The sequence below is a fragment of the Rhea pennata genome, chromosome 3, assembly GCF_028389875.1.
Source record: "Rhea pennata isolate bPtePen1 chromosome 3, bPtePen1.pri, whole genome shotgun sequence".
Classification (NCBI taxonomy): Eukaryota; Metazoa; Chordata; class Aves; order Rheiformes; family Rheidae; genus Rhea; species Rhea pennata.
Genome location: NC_084665.1, coordinates 20,771,047 through 20,786,154, shown reverse-complemented (window position 1 = coordinate 20,786,154; position 15,108 = coordinate 20,771,047). Strand labels below are relative to the sequence as shown.

At 38.1% G+C, this 15,108-nt stretch overlaps 1 protein-coding gene across 2 annotated transcripts in view; it reads left to right on the top strand.

The window, feature by feature from the left end:
* The window catches only part of MACROD2 (mono-ADP ribosylhydrolase 2), an 879,171-nt gene that overhangs the window by 803,904 nt on the left and 60,159 nt on the right, over positions 1 to 15,108 (top strand). Inside the window, exons 10-11 of one of the 2 annotated variants that reach the window (XM_062571756.1) lie at positions 959 to 1,000; positions 8,880 to 8,960. In XM_062571756.1, the coding sequence (XP_062427740.1) occupies positions 959 to 1,000; positions 8,880 to 8,960 (123 nt within the window). Of the gene's footprint in view, positions 1 to 958; positions 1,001 to 8,876; positions 8,961 to 15,108 lie in introns of both variants that reach the window. The other variant, XM_062571754.1, reaches the window with a different exon arrangement.

Sequence of the window (15,108 nt, the reverse complement as noted above, 5' to 3'; positions counted from 1 at the left end):
CCTCTTACTCCACTTAAAAAAAAATGTTTCAGGCTCTAAATCTTGATGAAAGCAGGGCATCAGTCCTCATAGCATGTATCACAGCATCTGCGTCTCCATGGAGTTTTACAGTGTTAAGGGCTGATCCTGTAGATTGGGACCTAAATTTTCCAGTACAGTTGATCATGATACTACAAAACTCCTTTGTGTACAAGTGGTGGTTACAATGTACACAAACCCATGTTTGAAAGGTGTTATACTTGAAGCAAAACTTGTAGGCTGGCTGCAGAGATCGCACATGCCCAAATCCATTTATACTCATGTCTATGAATTAGGAACATAGTTGTCAGAAGCTTGTGTAATCAATGAGTTCACCAATAGATGATTAAAGCTCTGGTATGCTGAATGACCAAGATGTTAATTAGGGCTAAACGTTTTTTTCATCAAAACAGTTTATAGTACGAAATTCATTTGCTACCAAAATATAACTTTTTACAAAAGGAATCTGCTTTCTTGATACATTGTCTTAATAACTGCAAGCCTTCGATATTTGGCTACCCCAAGTTTGTACTTAAACCTAGATCCTCTCTGGCAAATTTATGGTAACTTTGGTATAATTTTTCTGAATAACTATGTCTACTCTCAAAATTGCTGGCTGTTACCAGGACACAAAGGACCCTGAACCTTAACAACTAAACCAGGATCCATTTCATACTTAAAATAGAAAAATTATGTTATAAAAGACTATGCAATTTCCTTTTATGCACGTCAGGACAGAACTTTGTTCCTTGTGTTTATTCCCTGCATTTCCTCTAATATCAAATCCTTCTTCTCCCACCCATTTCCACATCTCACTTTAAGATGTTAAGTGAGAGGAGGCAACCTAAGATATGAGCAATCTGAAGCATGGAATATTATATTTTAGATGTTTCCTGCTGTTCCTATGAATCATTTTCTTTCATTGTTTTTTTTTTGACAGATGATGATAATGAAGAAGAGACTGAGATGAGTGAGGAGACAGGTGAGTAAATAATATTTTATGCTAAAACATATTGCTTCTGCTAAGCAGCAACCAAACTGACAGAGTTCTTAAAACTAATTGCCTAGGTTGTAATGAGCAGTGCCAGTCATTCGTTGCCAACAGTTACCACAGTCATATCTGGTTTTTAGTATAACATGGGGAAAACTATTTCTGACAGTAAAAGGTACAAGGTAAAAATGTCTAAGACTAACTTTTTAATGTCATCATCTGTTACGAGCCCTGAGTGGTATTCAGTTGCTTTTTATTAATAACTAGCTTGAACATGAATGGGAAGTAATTAAAATTCTACAGTGTCTTTGTCTTTAAAAAGGTGTGACTACAGTAATTCTTGAGTCATTTGTGATTGTGATTAGTGACTGTGATTTGTGTGCAATAAATACATGAGCAAAACTTTCTAACAAGCTCTTAAATATATTGAACTTCGTTGGACAGTATTTCAGAAAGCTTTTTTTCCTAGTTCTCCTAGTTTGCTGTTTACATTTGTTAACATTTAGAGCTAGTCCTGAAATAGGTGGATGGAATTGAGGTATGAGGGAAAAAAAGCCTGAGGAGCACAGAAAAGAAAAGAACAAGAATTAGATGTGATGACACAGAGTCATAGAAGTGTTGGCTGGATGGGGTCTCTGGTTCCTCCTCTATGCTCCTTCTTGAAGAAGGTCTGTCACTAACATTAGACTAGACCAGCTGTAGCTCTTTCTTATTGAGTCTTGAAAACCTACAAGGAGGGACAACTCGCAGTCTCCCTGGGTACCTTTTTTTTGTGTTGCACTACTGGTAAAGTGAAGAAGGCTTTCTAATACCTAGTCTAAACCTCCTGAGTTACTTGTGGCTTGTGCCCCATGTTGTATCATCTGCCACTATGGAGAAGAGTTTTGCTCCATCATCTTTGTGACTCCTCTCTTAGTACTTGTAGTCTACTCTTATTTCAGGATTCCCTTCACCAGATGAAACCAGTTGAGCTTACTCAACTTCTTCTTGAAGGTCATGTTCCCTATGCCCTTGACTTATCTTGATAGGCCTTGATTGGGCCCTCTCCAGTTTCTGAACATTCTTCCTGAACAGGACAGGGGAAAACTGGACATGATATTCTTATACAACTTCACTAGTGTTGAGTAGAGGGGAATAAAAACTTGCCTCAACTTGCTGGCTACACTTCACCTAAAACTGCCTGTATGTAGTTTTCTTGTTGCAGTGCTACCTTTTACTCAATGTGGTATCCCTTGTGATCTCTAAAATGTTTTCAGGAGGGCAGCTGCTCAACCAGTTAGTTCCCAACCTGTATCAATTGATGCATAGGATTATTCTACCCCAGAGACAGAAGTCAGCAGTTCCCCTTGTTGAACTTCATGAGGTTTCTGCTGGCCCAGTCTTCCAGTTTCTCAGTTCTTAGTTCCCTCTGCACTGAAACTCCTCTGTTCAGCATGTAAACTGCCTCCCATAATTGAGTATCATCTGCAGATTTTCTGAGGGTACATTCAGTCTCATCACACCAGTTATTGAAGGTACTGAACAATATGGGCCCCACTACTGACCATGAGATCAGATGAGAGCCGTGTGGAAGAAGGCAGAGATACGCCAGCCAGCAAAGAGCAGTAAAAGCTTTTGAAGCAGTATGTTGGCTGGTTAAATTAGTAAGATTATCCCAAAGACAAACAGATTATGGTGATTTGTGCAACCAGTTAACTAGCCTGTGAAATTCTTGAATAATGATGTATATGCTTAGGTGTGCAAACATGGATATATACAGGTAGTTAACTGATGCATTAGCATATTCTTGGCTGTTCTGGCCTGTTGATTTCATTACATGTAAGTACAAAATTTTTTGGTGTCAAGATTATTGAAGGACAGGAGCTTAGAAATTTCAGTGTGATTAATGTGATTGATATAGTTGTACCTGTAACTTAAAAGTAGAAAAATGAAGACTGCCATTATATGGCAAGCATTTGCTGAAGACACAGTAGAATCTGCAGTATTCTTCTAATATTTCCAATTTCATTTTTTACAGTTATCATGGCATGTATATTTTTATAAATTCAATTGTTTTTGTTTCTTTTGTCTTGTTGCTTTTATTGAGATTATGTAAATTGCATTGATTTTTTTAGGGAAATTTAAATTAGAATTCAAAGGAAGTATATTTCTGCTTAATAGCCAGTCACTTCTTTCTGGCCTTGTATCCTTCACAGCTTCATTAATCTAGGTGAAGCTACATAGCTGCTCTGGGAAATTAGCACTGTATTAAGTCATTTGAGGAAGGTATTTTCACTGCCTATCTGCTTTTGGTGTGTATGATAAAGATGATATCATAGCTTCTCTCAGAGGTTTGCCTGTAGGGTGCTATGAACTTCAACAGCATCTATTGGCTGTTTCTTTATTTTCTGGAGATACTTTGGGAATCAGTGGACTGATTAGCAGCAATCAGTACCTGTATGGCCAAAGTGAAATATCTTTTATGTATCTACTCCAGTGTCAGTGAGTTAAGCCCTTTGGACCTCTTTGGGCAGGAACTTTTTAATGATTGTCAGCTGCATTTGCAGGAAAGCTACAAATATGTACATCTCTGCACTGAGGGGAGTTTTCATTTTTATACTAAGATAGTTATCCATCTGAAGAATATCTACTTTTAATTGTTAGGAGAGAAAAATAGAGTAGCAACCTTTAGTCACAACTTCAAGATATTAATTGAGTAATTATTCTTCATTCCATTTGACTTCATTGGCTGTGATTCCAGCAGATGGAATCAGCAGTTGGCACTAATATTAATGGTCTGGGATAGGTGAGCTATTCATATCCAACATGTAGTCAAAGTTTGCTTTGGGGTTATTTCTCTAATCCCTCTGGGGAGAAAAAAGAAAAAAAAGGAAAAAGAATATTGGGTTGCTGGAGTGCACATGTCCCTCCACTTTGGGAGATTCAACTATTCTAAATTTCACTTAAGTTCCTGTGCCTGCTGCTTCCTGCTGGCTAGGTGTTTGTGAAGGGCCAACAGCTAACCAACAGGAAACATGGAGAAGTGCAGAGAGTCAAGTGTGATGGAGTCTGGTTGGGTCTGTGCCAGTTTCGGTTTCAGGAGTGTAATAGAATGAGATAGAGGCTACAGAATCAGTCCTAATTAAAACCTGGTGGCAAGAGTTAGCAGAAAAAGAAAGTGATCCTGGCATCAGCTGAAGTCAGTGGAAATATGTCTATTGACTTCAGTACACACCAGATTTGGCCTTGGGAACATCTAGAGAATTAGCCTAGAGTAAGGACTACCATATGGTCAAATGTGCATTTTATTGAGGGATGGACACATTAAAAGAGTAATCTCTGTCTTGTGTTTCTACCACCCTGAAGCGCAAATATCTTATTATTTTCAAAAAGGCCTTCCTTTCTATGATTTCTCTTAAAAATAAATAAAAGAATATCTTAATTGCCTGTCAACCAGATACTCTCCATTAATATCTACTACATTAATATGATAAAATCAACAAGCATGAATGATCATGTTAATGAGTTAATCACATAATGTCACTGCATATATTTGATATACTAAAAAAGAAAAATAATTAAAAAATATCAGTCTTATTAAGTACACATATCCAATACCACTCCTTTAATGGCATTTAACTCATGGAATTTTAAGTCATCTGTTTGTTATTCTGGATGTTTTATCTTGTAGCTGCTGCTAACATAACCATGCTGTTTAATTCAAAGAGCCTGTTACAGTATTTCATAGTTTGCTGTTAGACTGGCTTGAGTCAAAAGGGCAGATATAGTAATAGCAAGTACAGACTTTTGCAGTTTTTACATCTCAGATTTCTTTTATGAATGCTGTTCTACAACAGCAAAGGGAAGGACCAAATGACCTAGTAGTCCTCTCTACCTTTAACTTCAGTGATTTAACACTGCAGAGTGATGATGCTTAATGTTTTGAGCTCCATTAAGGGGAGATTATTCTAAACTTTAACTTCTGGTGGACTTGGCTTTCACACCCATAGATTCACACATCCACACACAGAAGCATGCAAAATAACCCATAATACTGCCATAATTGTGTGCCCAATTGCAGTGATTGCATCTGGAAATTGTGGAAGCATGTGCTATTATAAGCAGTATAGTCCAGATTCCTACACAATAATACTAAATTGTTATGCACTGACATAAATTAATTCACTTACTATTCAAGAACAACAACAAAAAGAATAAACACCCAGAAAAGTGTCTCAATTCTGAATCTGTATTTCTCCTCAACCTGTTCAGCTTAATCCCTCCGTGGCAGCAAAGCCTTCTGACCCCATCTGCATGCAGGTTGCTCCACTGCTGTCTTTTGTTTCCCATCTAATAGTCATAGTAAATGCTCTGTTATCCTGTATCCGTCCTAAGCATCCTACATGACCACTTATTTGTTGCTTCAGAAGCAGCAGCCAGCTAGGACAGCAGGACAAGAGGTCTTATTCAGACAAATAGTAGGAGCCCTGTTACAAATGAGGCTTAATAAATATATTATTTCTTTGTGCATTCCACTATGTACACACTCTTATACTTGCACACTTCATTTTGGAGGGAGAGTTTTTCTTTCAGTGAGAGGAAAATGGGAGGTGCTTTTAACCAGTGAGACCTGGAAGTTGTGAGGGATTTGGGGAATAGCATGCTTTGAGATATGCTGTAAGATTGAAGTGGCTTGTTGCCCATGTGAATTAGCCTATAAATAGGAGTAATTTCTCACAATCTTATGGCTCAGAAACCTTTTTGTACAGGTGGTCACAATTAGAAAAGGTTTGAATATAATCAGTTGAGACTCCTGTCTAGAATTGAAACAGATTTGCAAGTGGTGTTCCTATAATATTTGGCTAACTGTTCTGAAAGACATGTACGTACTGTTGTAGAACAGAAAGGGTTAAGAGTTGTGTCTTGGCCATAATAAAAAGACATTATTTTGAAGCCTGTGAAAATCCCTGTCTTTCTCTGGAATAAGGGAAATCTGCTAAAAAGCAATGAAATTGTGATTGAAATCTTATTCTCTTGGGACGGTGCCTCTACATCCTTTTGTGAACATTTTGAAGTTCTCCGTAGAGTGCCAAAAGACAATTTCCTTTGAGATAGTAACAGTTCTGACCTCTCTGAATGTAAGCCCCCTCCCTCTCGGTCTTTGTGCTGTCAGTTAAGATGTTGGCTATATTATCTAATGTATTCAGATATTCCTGAAAGACTTGGCTGGACACTTACACTTAAACTTGGTTGACATTTGACTTGTGGGACTAGAGAAAGCCTCACAGATTGGTTAGATGATAGAATTCATCATCAGAGGGGTGAGTGGTGATTGAAACTCTCCTATTGATTCATCTCCTGAAGTGATTCATTGTCACTCAAAATAGGGAAAATAGCAGACAGTGCGAGTGTCATTAGAACCAAAGAGGCCATACATTCAATATGGTCCATACTAAATATTCAAGTTACTTTTTAAATGGATAGGCAGTGTTAGCAGGAATCAATCTTTAAAAGCTTGGTTATTTTCAGGATTTCTGTCATTTGTATTGAAATTCTTCCTGAACATCACCATTACTCTTGAGTAACCCCTTTGAATTGCTGACAAACTGTGTCTTCTTTTTTTTTTTTTTTTTTTTTTTTGTAAAAAAAAAAAACTTTCTTTTCTCCCACTGCATCTCTTATGGTTAGTTTTGCATGCTCACCAGGCCAGAAAAAAATTGATCTTAGCACTTGAAAACTCTTATTTTCCTCAAAATATTGTATTTGAATTTCAAATTCAGATGAACAAATGTGATGACATGAGTATGTTCTAATGTTGCATGCTGTAGGAAAAATCTATTTCCTGATACCAAGCCAAAATTCAAAGCATGTCTGTTTTGCAGTAAATCAATTATTTACTAAACAATAAGAGCCCTTCCTGCTCTGAACTACATGGAATTCTGTAATGAAATAGAAATTCTATGCTAGAAGACATTTTTAGGAACAATATTCTTTTGGCTTTTGTTGAGTGAAATGCAGTGTTTGTTCCCTAAAATGAAAGAGGTAAAATTTAATTTAATTACTCTTCAGAGATCTCCATTTTGGAATGTTTCTTGACCTTTTAAGCTGTTGCCTCCTGTAAATTCTTGCCAGTTTCCAAATCCAGAGTCTCTTATTTTAAGATTAAAGCACAAAGCAGTAAGCAGTTTCCCAGGAGGACAGGCAGAGAGCATTTCTGAGTTTTCTGGGCTCTTTGTGAAGCCCAGGATTCACTCCTTTTTTTGTCTCTTGAAAGAGTATGATACTCTTCTTGACACCACCAATTCCTTTTTCATATGCTTATTTATTTGTTTCTGACCTAGTGTTTGGAATCTTTTAGCTTTTTGTTTCCCGATACAGGTAGTTGTAGAAGAGAAGGAGATGGATATTGAAGGTTAGTGCCTTCAGCTCTTAGCAGAGCTAAGTAGTTTATGAGAACTGGGCATCTAATTCCTGAGTGTGGCTTACATACCCACAGATGTCCAGAACAGGTGATTTTGTGGGGTATTTATGGAGAGAGAGGAGTTTTCAAAACACATAAGCCATTTACAATATGTACGTAGACTTTTTTTTTCCAGTTGCCAATTAGCCATGACAATTTGAGGTAACACTATGCCATGGCAGTGGGGCTAAATGGAGCAAGGTCATATCCCTTCCTAAGTTTCCTGGTTACAAATATTTGAGGTCTCCTGTATGTTTCAGTTTAAAATTGGGAGTCTTTTTCTAGTTATTACTATGTAGTTTTGTCCAAGCTTACATTAGCATTAGTGCATGAACTTGAGCATCAGCCTCCCCACCTCACAGCCATCCCTCCAGTTTCCATCTCCCACAAATTGTAGGCAGTTTTTTTGTGCCATTTGAATTTCTTATTCCTCTTTCATGATATCGAAAGAGGGCTTTATGGTTACCACCAGTGTTAGACTGAGGGGCATCCTAGGCAGACCTGTACTATGGGTTTTTACTTCCAGATATATTTTGTTGAAGTGTGTTTTCGTTAAATGTCTTAATTTAAAAATGCCTTTTTATGATGAATTTCCAATTCAACCTCCCTTTTCTACTAACAGGTTGCGTCTGATATCAATTTGTGCCTTGAGGTCTAGCTCAGCAAACAAATAATTTGGTGCCTTATGTTAAGGTCCCTGACATGACAAGTTGCTTTGAAAATGTTATGTAAACCCTTCATAATTTTTAAAGTTTAGCCAACTGATTTTAAATACTGTAATTAAATTCCTATGAATAAGGGTGTTCTTAAATTTTACTAGACTCAGTTATTCTTTGACTTAACTGAGTGTCTTTTGCCTCCATCTGCCTGTTGTTTTCTGGCTAAAAAGTTGGAATATTTTTCAAACCTGAACATTTCTACTTTATAATGCTTTCATTTCTGTAACTTTAATTCATTATCAAAATTTCTTCCCTCCTACTCATTTTATTACTGATTTCTGTCAATATTCCTTTCTTAATATATTGTAATTTTGAATGAAGAATTGAGCTGAGAAGAAAATTCATTTTATTCAGATTATTTCTCCAAGACAGTATAATATATACTCATTTAAAAACTACAAATTAAAATATTTTTTTTTCTGAAGAAATTAAGATATCTTGAAGAGGTAGGTTGATTTAGAATGAGCTTTTTTCACTGCTGTCATATGAAAGTTAGGTACTAAGCCCAACCCAAACTGAAAGATAACTATGATGATCATTTTCTAGCAAATGATGCTGTAATGAATTTTTGTGATATGAAGGTAGACATCAGGCATTGAATGAAGTGCTGAGATAAAATGTGCTTGTGGTTGCCCTATCATACATAGTAATATTTGATATGATGATACAATTTGAAAATAATACATTTAATACATTTTTATGCTTAAAGAAGGATTGGAGCAAAAAGGCCAACCCCCGTCTCCCACAGAGTGCAAAGCAGAGCAGCCCGAGGACCCTCAGAATAATGCTGAAGGTAGGTGGTTTGGCATCTTTTCAAAGCCATTAATTTGTTTTTCATTTTGGAGGAGGGAGGATGTTCACTCTGAATTCTTAAGAAAGGCAGCATAGCATATTTCATTTAAGAGTATTATTTGTACAAACTTGAAAAGTATCTTTTGGACTAGATATGAGACTGTAATTCTAAAGTATATTTCCCCTCAAGTTAGATTCAGAATTAGAAATGTTATTTTTGTGTTACAGGCTACTGATTATTGCTGATGTAAAATGGAAAAATGTTCCTATGTTATTTATAACCTGTTCTGACTTTGTGTAATTAATAATATAAAATGTGATGTATGTTGTGCAGTGCTCGGGTCATAGTCTGTTTGGTTAGTTAAACTGATCGAGTAAATCAACCACCCAAAGCAATACATAGGACAATAAAATCCTTACTTTACTCTTCTATGAGAAAACTTTACTGTGTGCGTTTCCACTTCAGTTATGATCTTTATGGCTCCAGGTCTTATGCAGCATGTCACATCTATCCGTGGTTGAAAATTAAAGCTGCTTAATATTAGACTTCCAGTTTGTTCTGAAAAGAGTGCTTTCCTGTACTTGAGTCTTTGCAGGGTGGCTAGTCCATGCGTGCAGAAGTAGTGCAGTCCACAGACTTCTAAAATAGGAATAAAGTGCCTTTTAATAACGTGTATCTCATTGGGAGAGTTGTTAGAAGATGTTAACAACAAAGACTAATATTCACAGTGCAGATTTTCATGTTGATCTTGTCTGTGTGGAAGAGCAAAATGCCCAAATGAGGGAGAATTCCCCTTGTGTGAAATAGTTAAGAGGATGAGCCTTAATCTTTAATCCAGTTCACCTCCTTATTGTGGATGCTTTTTCACCTAATGTTCCTAAAATGACATGTCTCAGTCTGCACCTCAACCAGTTCCTCTGTGAGCCTCATTGTTTTGACCTGGTGCTATGCATTCAGCTCCTAAAATATTCTGGCTGGGGTATAGTGAGAGTCATAAAGAGCAGAAAAATGTTAACATATATCACATTAAGTAACTGCTAGTAACATCCTGTCACTAACATTGTGACTGGTTGTTAATGGCAAGTACTTAAAGCAATAGCTGTCATCGCCTGCAAGGTGTGGGGAGACTCAAGAAATCTCATCCTGACTAGTCTTCTTTCCTTTAATGCTGCACTAAACCCAGCTGAAATTAAAATACCAATTTTGTGTTTAGATTACAGAATTCCATGATGACAAACCACATGCTGATCTGTAGGCAGGCGACGTCCAGTGGGATCATTTTCCCTGTTCCTAAATAGGGCAAACAGTGATAGTTTTTAAGATATACTTTTATTTGGAACATGACTAAAAGCCTTCATTGTACCGGGGGAAAAAAAGTGTTGTGAAACTCCAGGTTTTTCCTTCCTTTTGGAAAAAGAGCTGATATTCCATATTTCTATGGTTTATTAGATACAGTCACCTAGTTTACTATTCCTCACAAGGCTTCCCGCTGACCTACAGCTCACTTTGTGGAGCGCAAGCAGATGCACGGGAAGGGCGAAGGGAGTAGCATGGCAATAGGATGACTGCATTACCTCGCAATTGTAAAATGCCTGGATGCCTCAAATTTGATGCTGTACCGCAGATTTTGCTGACGCGGAGTTGAGGCCCGTAACACATAATCATTTATGAATTTAATCTAGCCGGTGGCGGAGCTTGCTTCTCCTTAGGCGGAAATCAGGCCTATAATGTTTCGGATGGAAAATCTAAATTTAGATTGGAGGGTGGTTGCAATGGAAAAAAAGGTAATTAAAGTGTTTGCTGTGGGGGGTTGGGGAAGCGGACTGGATCACGTTTCGGCAGAATTACCTCCGCCTCCGTTTTGAAGAGGAATCAAGCAGCGAGGCTCCAGATACTGAACTCCCATAAAGCCGCAGAGTGGCCGGATTCTAATGTAACACACCTGTGAGTCATTTCCATTTGAGTAAATGGATTTGCACACATTTGTCTGAGAACAGAATTTCGTTTCTATTGTTCTCATTATTAGCTAGGCTTCGGTTTCTGCCTAATTAGCAGAACTTTTAATGGTAAGCCCTGAAGATTAGGAAAGCTGTCAATAAGTGACTTGAACCAGAACTGAATATTTTTATTTAGATAGAGGTTTGTCTTTATTTCCAAGAAACTGCCTTTTTTTTCCTTTCTTTCTTTTTCTTTTCTTTTTCTTTCTTTCTCTCTCTCTCTCTTTTTTTTTTAACTTCAGAGTAGCTAATGCATATAAGCAGTCTCAAATAAAACTCAGTAAAGCCAAGCTCTGCCTGAGGTCAACTTTGTTGAATTTACCTCATGGTAAAACTGAAGTGCTTTGTCTTCACTGCATTTTAACCTCTGGATAGTTCACATGCTTTAGTTACCCTAAGTTAAAAAAAAAAAAGAAAGAAAAAGAAAAAGAAAAAGAAAAAAAGAAAGAAAAGGAGCTTTTAGCAATGAAAGCAAGCCCAAAGATACTTACATTTAATGCACGATATTATTTTCCCCTTGGTGCCCACCATGACTAGAAATAAAATATTTAACAAGTATATGCTGAGGCACAGGAAGAACCAGATTTTTTCCCCTCTACTTAATTCTCGGTGTCTTTTTCGACTGAAGATGGGAATACAGCTTGCTCTTTTCGCAGCCCCCTGCTACCCTCAAACACATGCCCTTTGTGGTGGCCTGTAAAAACTGTTCCACTATGTTCAGTAATATTTCTGCTGTAATATTTTGCTACCGCATGCCAACCTAGTTCGTTGATTGGAGGTAATGGAACAATATCTTTTTGGTGCCTGTAAAAGTCTCCACAGAAGAGGGTGGAAAGCAGGTTCCTTCATTATTACTTTCTCTGCAATCAAGGAAAGTCAAGTAAGTGGCTGTATGTGAGGAGTTTGTTTTGCAGTAAGCTAAAATAAACACTTGACATGCAAATGAAAACAATTTTATACTGAACCTCTAAAGTATTAATGGTCTCTGTTATTAAGCTACTAGATACATTGTTTTCTGCATTCAGGCCATTGATAGAGAAAAACAAGCGTGAACTGCATAGCAGATTTTCTTGACAGTTGTTGTGTTCAGAGGTTTTCACTATAATGTGGGTTATTGTCTGTGGAAGTGGGTAGATAGGATAGATGGAGAAAAATTCTTTACTTCCAGGATCCCTGCAGTATTTAAAATTTTAAATGTACAGGCATGCACTGTAATTCTTCCCCCCCCCCGACACCCTTTGGCCCTCGGGGATAAAATCAGACAGTGATAATTTTGGCTTTCTCCTCAGTCAGGTGCGCTTAGAAACTATGTGATTATAACGTCTGAGGTGAGAAATGTGTCTTTGACACTAAACAAAACTTAGCATGTCTTACTTCAAGAGCTTTATAACACAACGCTGAAGTAATTACATAGACAAAACAGCACTTGTCACAGTGTAATAGCTACAAGCTAGCACGTATGTTGCAGGTTGAGTGTTCTCATCCCACTTATCACTACCAAGCTAAATTAAATGATTTAAAAGAGGCTAATGAAACAAAATTATAGATATTCCTTATTTTTCTTTGTTACTTTCCCAAATGTCTTTCTGTACATCCTGAACACTGAGGAGTGTGCAATAGATTTTCTTGATGTGAAGCGAGGCAAACCTGTTGGACCTTGTCTTCTTTTTTTGATTTCTCAGAAAGGTATAAAACAGAGCCTGTTGAAGAGCTGCCTTGTCTATTCCCACCATGGTCTGCAGGTGATCAATATTATCTCAAAGAGAGCTAGTACAGCAGCAGAAATGCCTGATCTTTCTCTTCCTCCAGGAGAAGATAATCAATTCATGTAGCAGAAGCTGTTTCTGTGCCTTCTTGAATCCTGACTGCCTTCAGTCAAGGGATTTGAAGACATAACTGGAGCTCTGCAAGTTGTCTTGCTCTGACTCATAAGCTTCACGCAAAATAGTTATTATTCTTGATAGATTGATAGGTTCTTGGTCACATGAGATCACGTTATGGGGCCTAGTGTACGTTAGGAGATAGTTTGTTGGAACTGTGCATCCTGGATGAACTTTGTCTGTTTTCTGTTCACCTGGTGGGAAGGAGAACGGTTTGATGGATAAGTCAAGCCAGAAAGTTCAAAGTGAACAGAAATCACCTTTGAAATAGTTGGTAGAGCTGGTTCTGTTGCCTGACGGGGTCATCGCACTACAGACCTCTTAACTTTCAAGGACAGTATCAAATGTCTGAAATGTTATTCAGCAATGGCAGGAATTTAGGCTCATCAGCAAGCTCTTCTCTCACTCAGAATCAGCACTGCTCTGTTGACAAGAGGTGTCAGTCTTTTCATTTGAGTATGCAGTAGAAATGAGATGAAATGGAATTGCATCTTACCTTGATAACTCTTTGGTTCAGCAGATCATGGTGATTAGGTAAGAAACTCACTGAGAAGCAACCCAGCTTCTCATCCCTTTTCCTAGAAAGATTTTGTCCAGTGACAGAAAGTGCGTAGTCTTCTGACTGGAAACTGAGCCTCATTTAGACCTTCATTGCAAGATTAGAGTAAGGCTTCCTCCTCACATAGCATGAATTTTGCACCTTTGCAGCTTCTCCCTAGAATCGTAGAGGGAGATGCAGTGTGCACACCCACAATAGTCCACAGCACTGTGGCTGGTGCCCCTTTCCTCGGAGGTGGGCTTAGCTCTCCCTTGGGGTGAGGGTAGATACTGAACCCGTGTCTTCCCACTAGTGTCTTCCGGTTTTTGTGCTCCCCTTGGATAAATCTGGCCAGGCCTGCTGGCTGTGGCTTGAGAAAGCTGAGCCCTGCTCTGTTCATTCAAAGCTTGTTTGTCCTCACAAGGAAGTTCTACATTCAGTTTCCCAAGGGGAAGTAAAGTACCTGCTTGCAGATTTGCCTGTTACACCTGTACTTCAAAGAAAGATGGATGTTCAGACACTTCCTTGTGCATGCAGATTTTTGTGGTGTTAAGCTCTTCCTCTGTGGTACAGGGGAAGTTTGGATATGCAGCTCTGGGCTTTGGCTCCTGCTCCAGGAGTGGGGCTCTTAACAGTGAGTCATTGTGGTAACTGCCATAGCAGAAGGTTTATGGCTGTGGTTAGCTGTTTGACTGTGAATAACTTACCCTACCCTATAGGTAGCCCAAGCAAGGGAACTGAAGTCCTGTGGAAGGATTTGAGGTTTTTGTGGCTTGCTGAACTGAGGGCCTTAAAGTACATGTAGCAGCTGTTGTGTGTTGGGATTCTACAGTGATGTTCAAAGCCTCTTTTTAAAGGCCTTCTAATGCTGTGCAGAGATGATTTTCTCTTTCTTTAAAATAAGGATTAATATTAATGAGATTTAACTTCTGATTAAGTTTTAAAATGTTCCTCAGTTTACAGCAAATGATTCTTTTGCCACTTGAGAAATTGTAGCTGCATCTCTCCGTAGCATCCCACAGGGCAGTAATATTGTTCAATAGATTTCTGCTCCACTCCTGATATGCTAAAAATGGACATCAGGACACATAATTATACTTCAAAAACACACATCCACTTATTAGGCCTTAAAAGTGCTACTTATTAAGATAGCTTAGAAGTTACTGCATTCTTTTTACCACCAATCCAAATCCTTAAATAAACTTCTAAATTAAGATAAAGTACTAGAGAAGAAGTTCTCTGGGAAGACTGTGCATCAAACATGTCTGTTTCACCTTAGTGTAGGTTGGTTATATTTAAAGAGATGCTATTAACCCCTATCTGCTTTGGCTGATAGTTCCTTTCTTCGCTTTTATTTTGAAGCCTGCCATCTGTCCTGACTGATTGCAGCTCTCAGAATATCAGGTGATCACAACCCACTTAGTCAGGGGAAAGCCAGGACCTTATCTCTGTTTTTATTTGGATTTGCTCTCCAAGCAAACCCTTCTTACAAGATTATTTACTTTGTTGAAGTGGCTACTACAGTTTCATTAAATTGCCACACAGCTGTCACACAATGGCTCGCTTTGGCCTCCGGAAGTTACACCCTACACCCGCGCTTGTTGCTTTGGCCATTTATCTGTTTGGTGATTCTTCTGGAAGCTCTATGTATATATATGCAAACTGTACTAGGCAAACAGTTGCAATTCCTGTTTTCACACTCTACTTCAGAGCTGATTTTCTTTCTGCTGAGA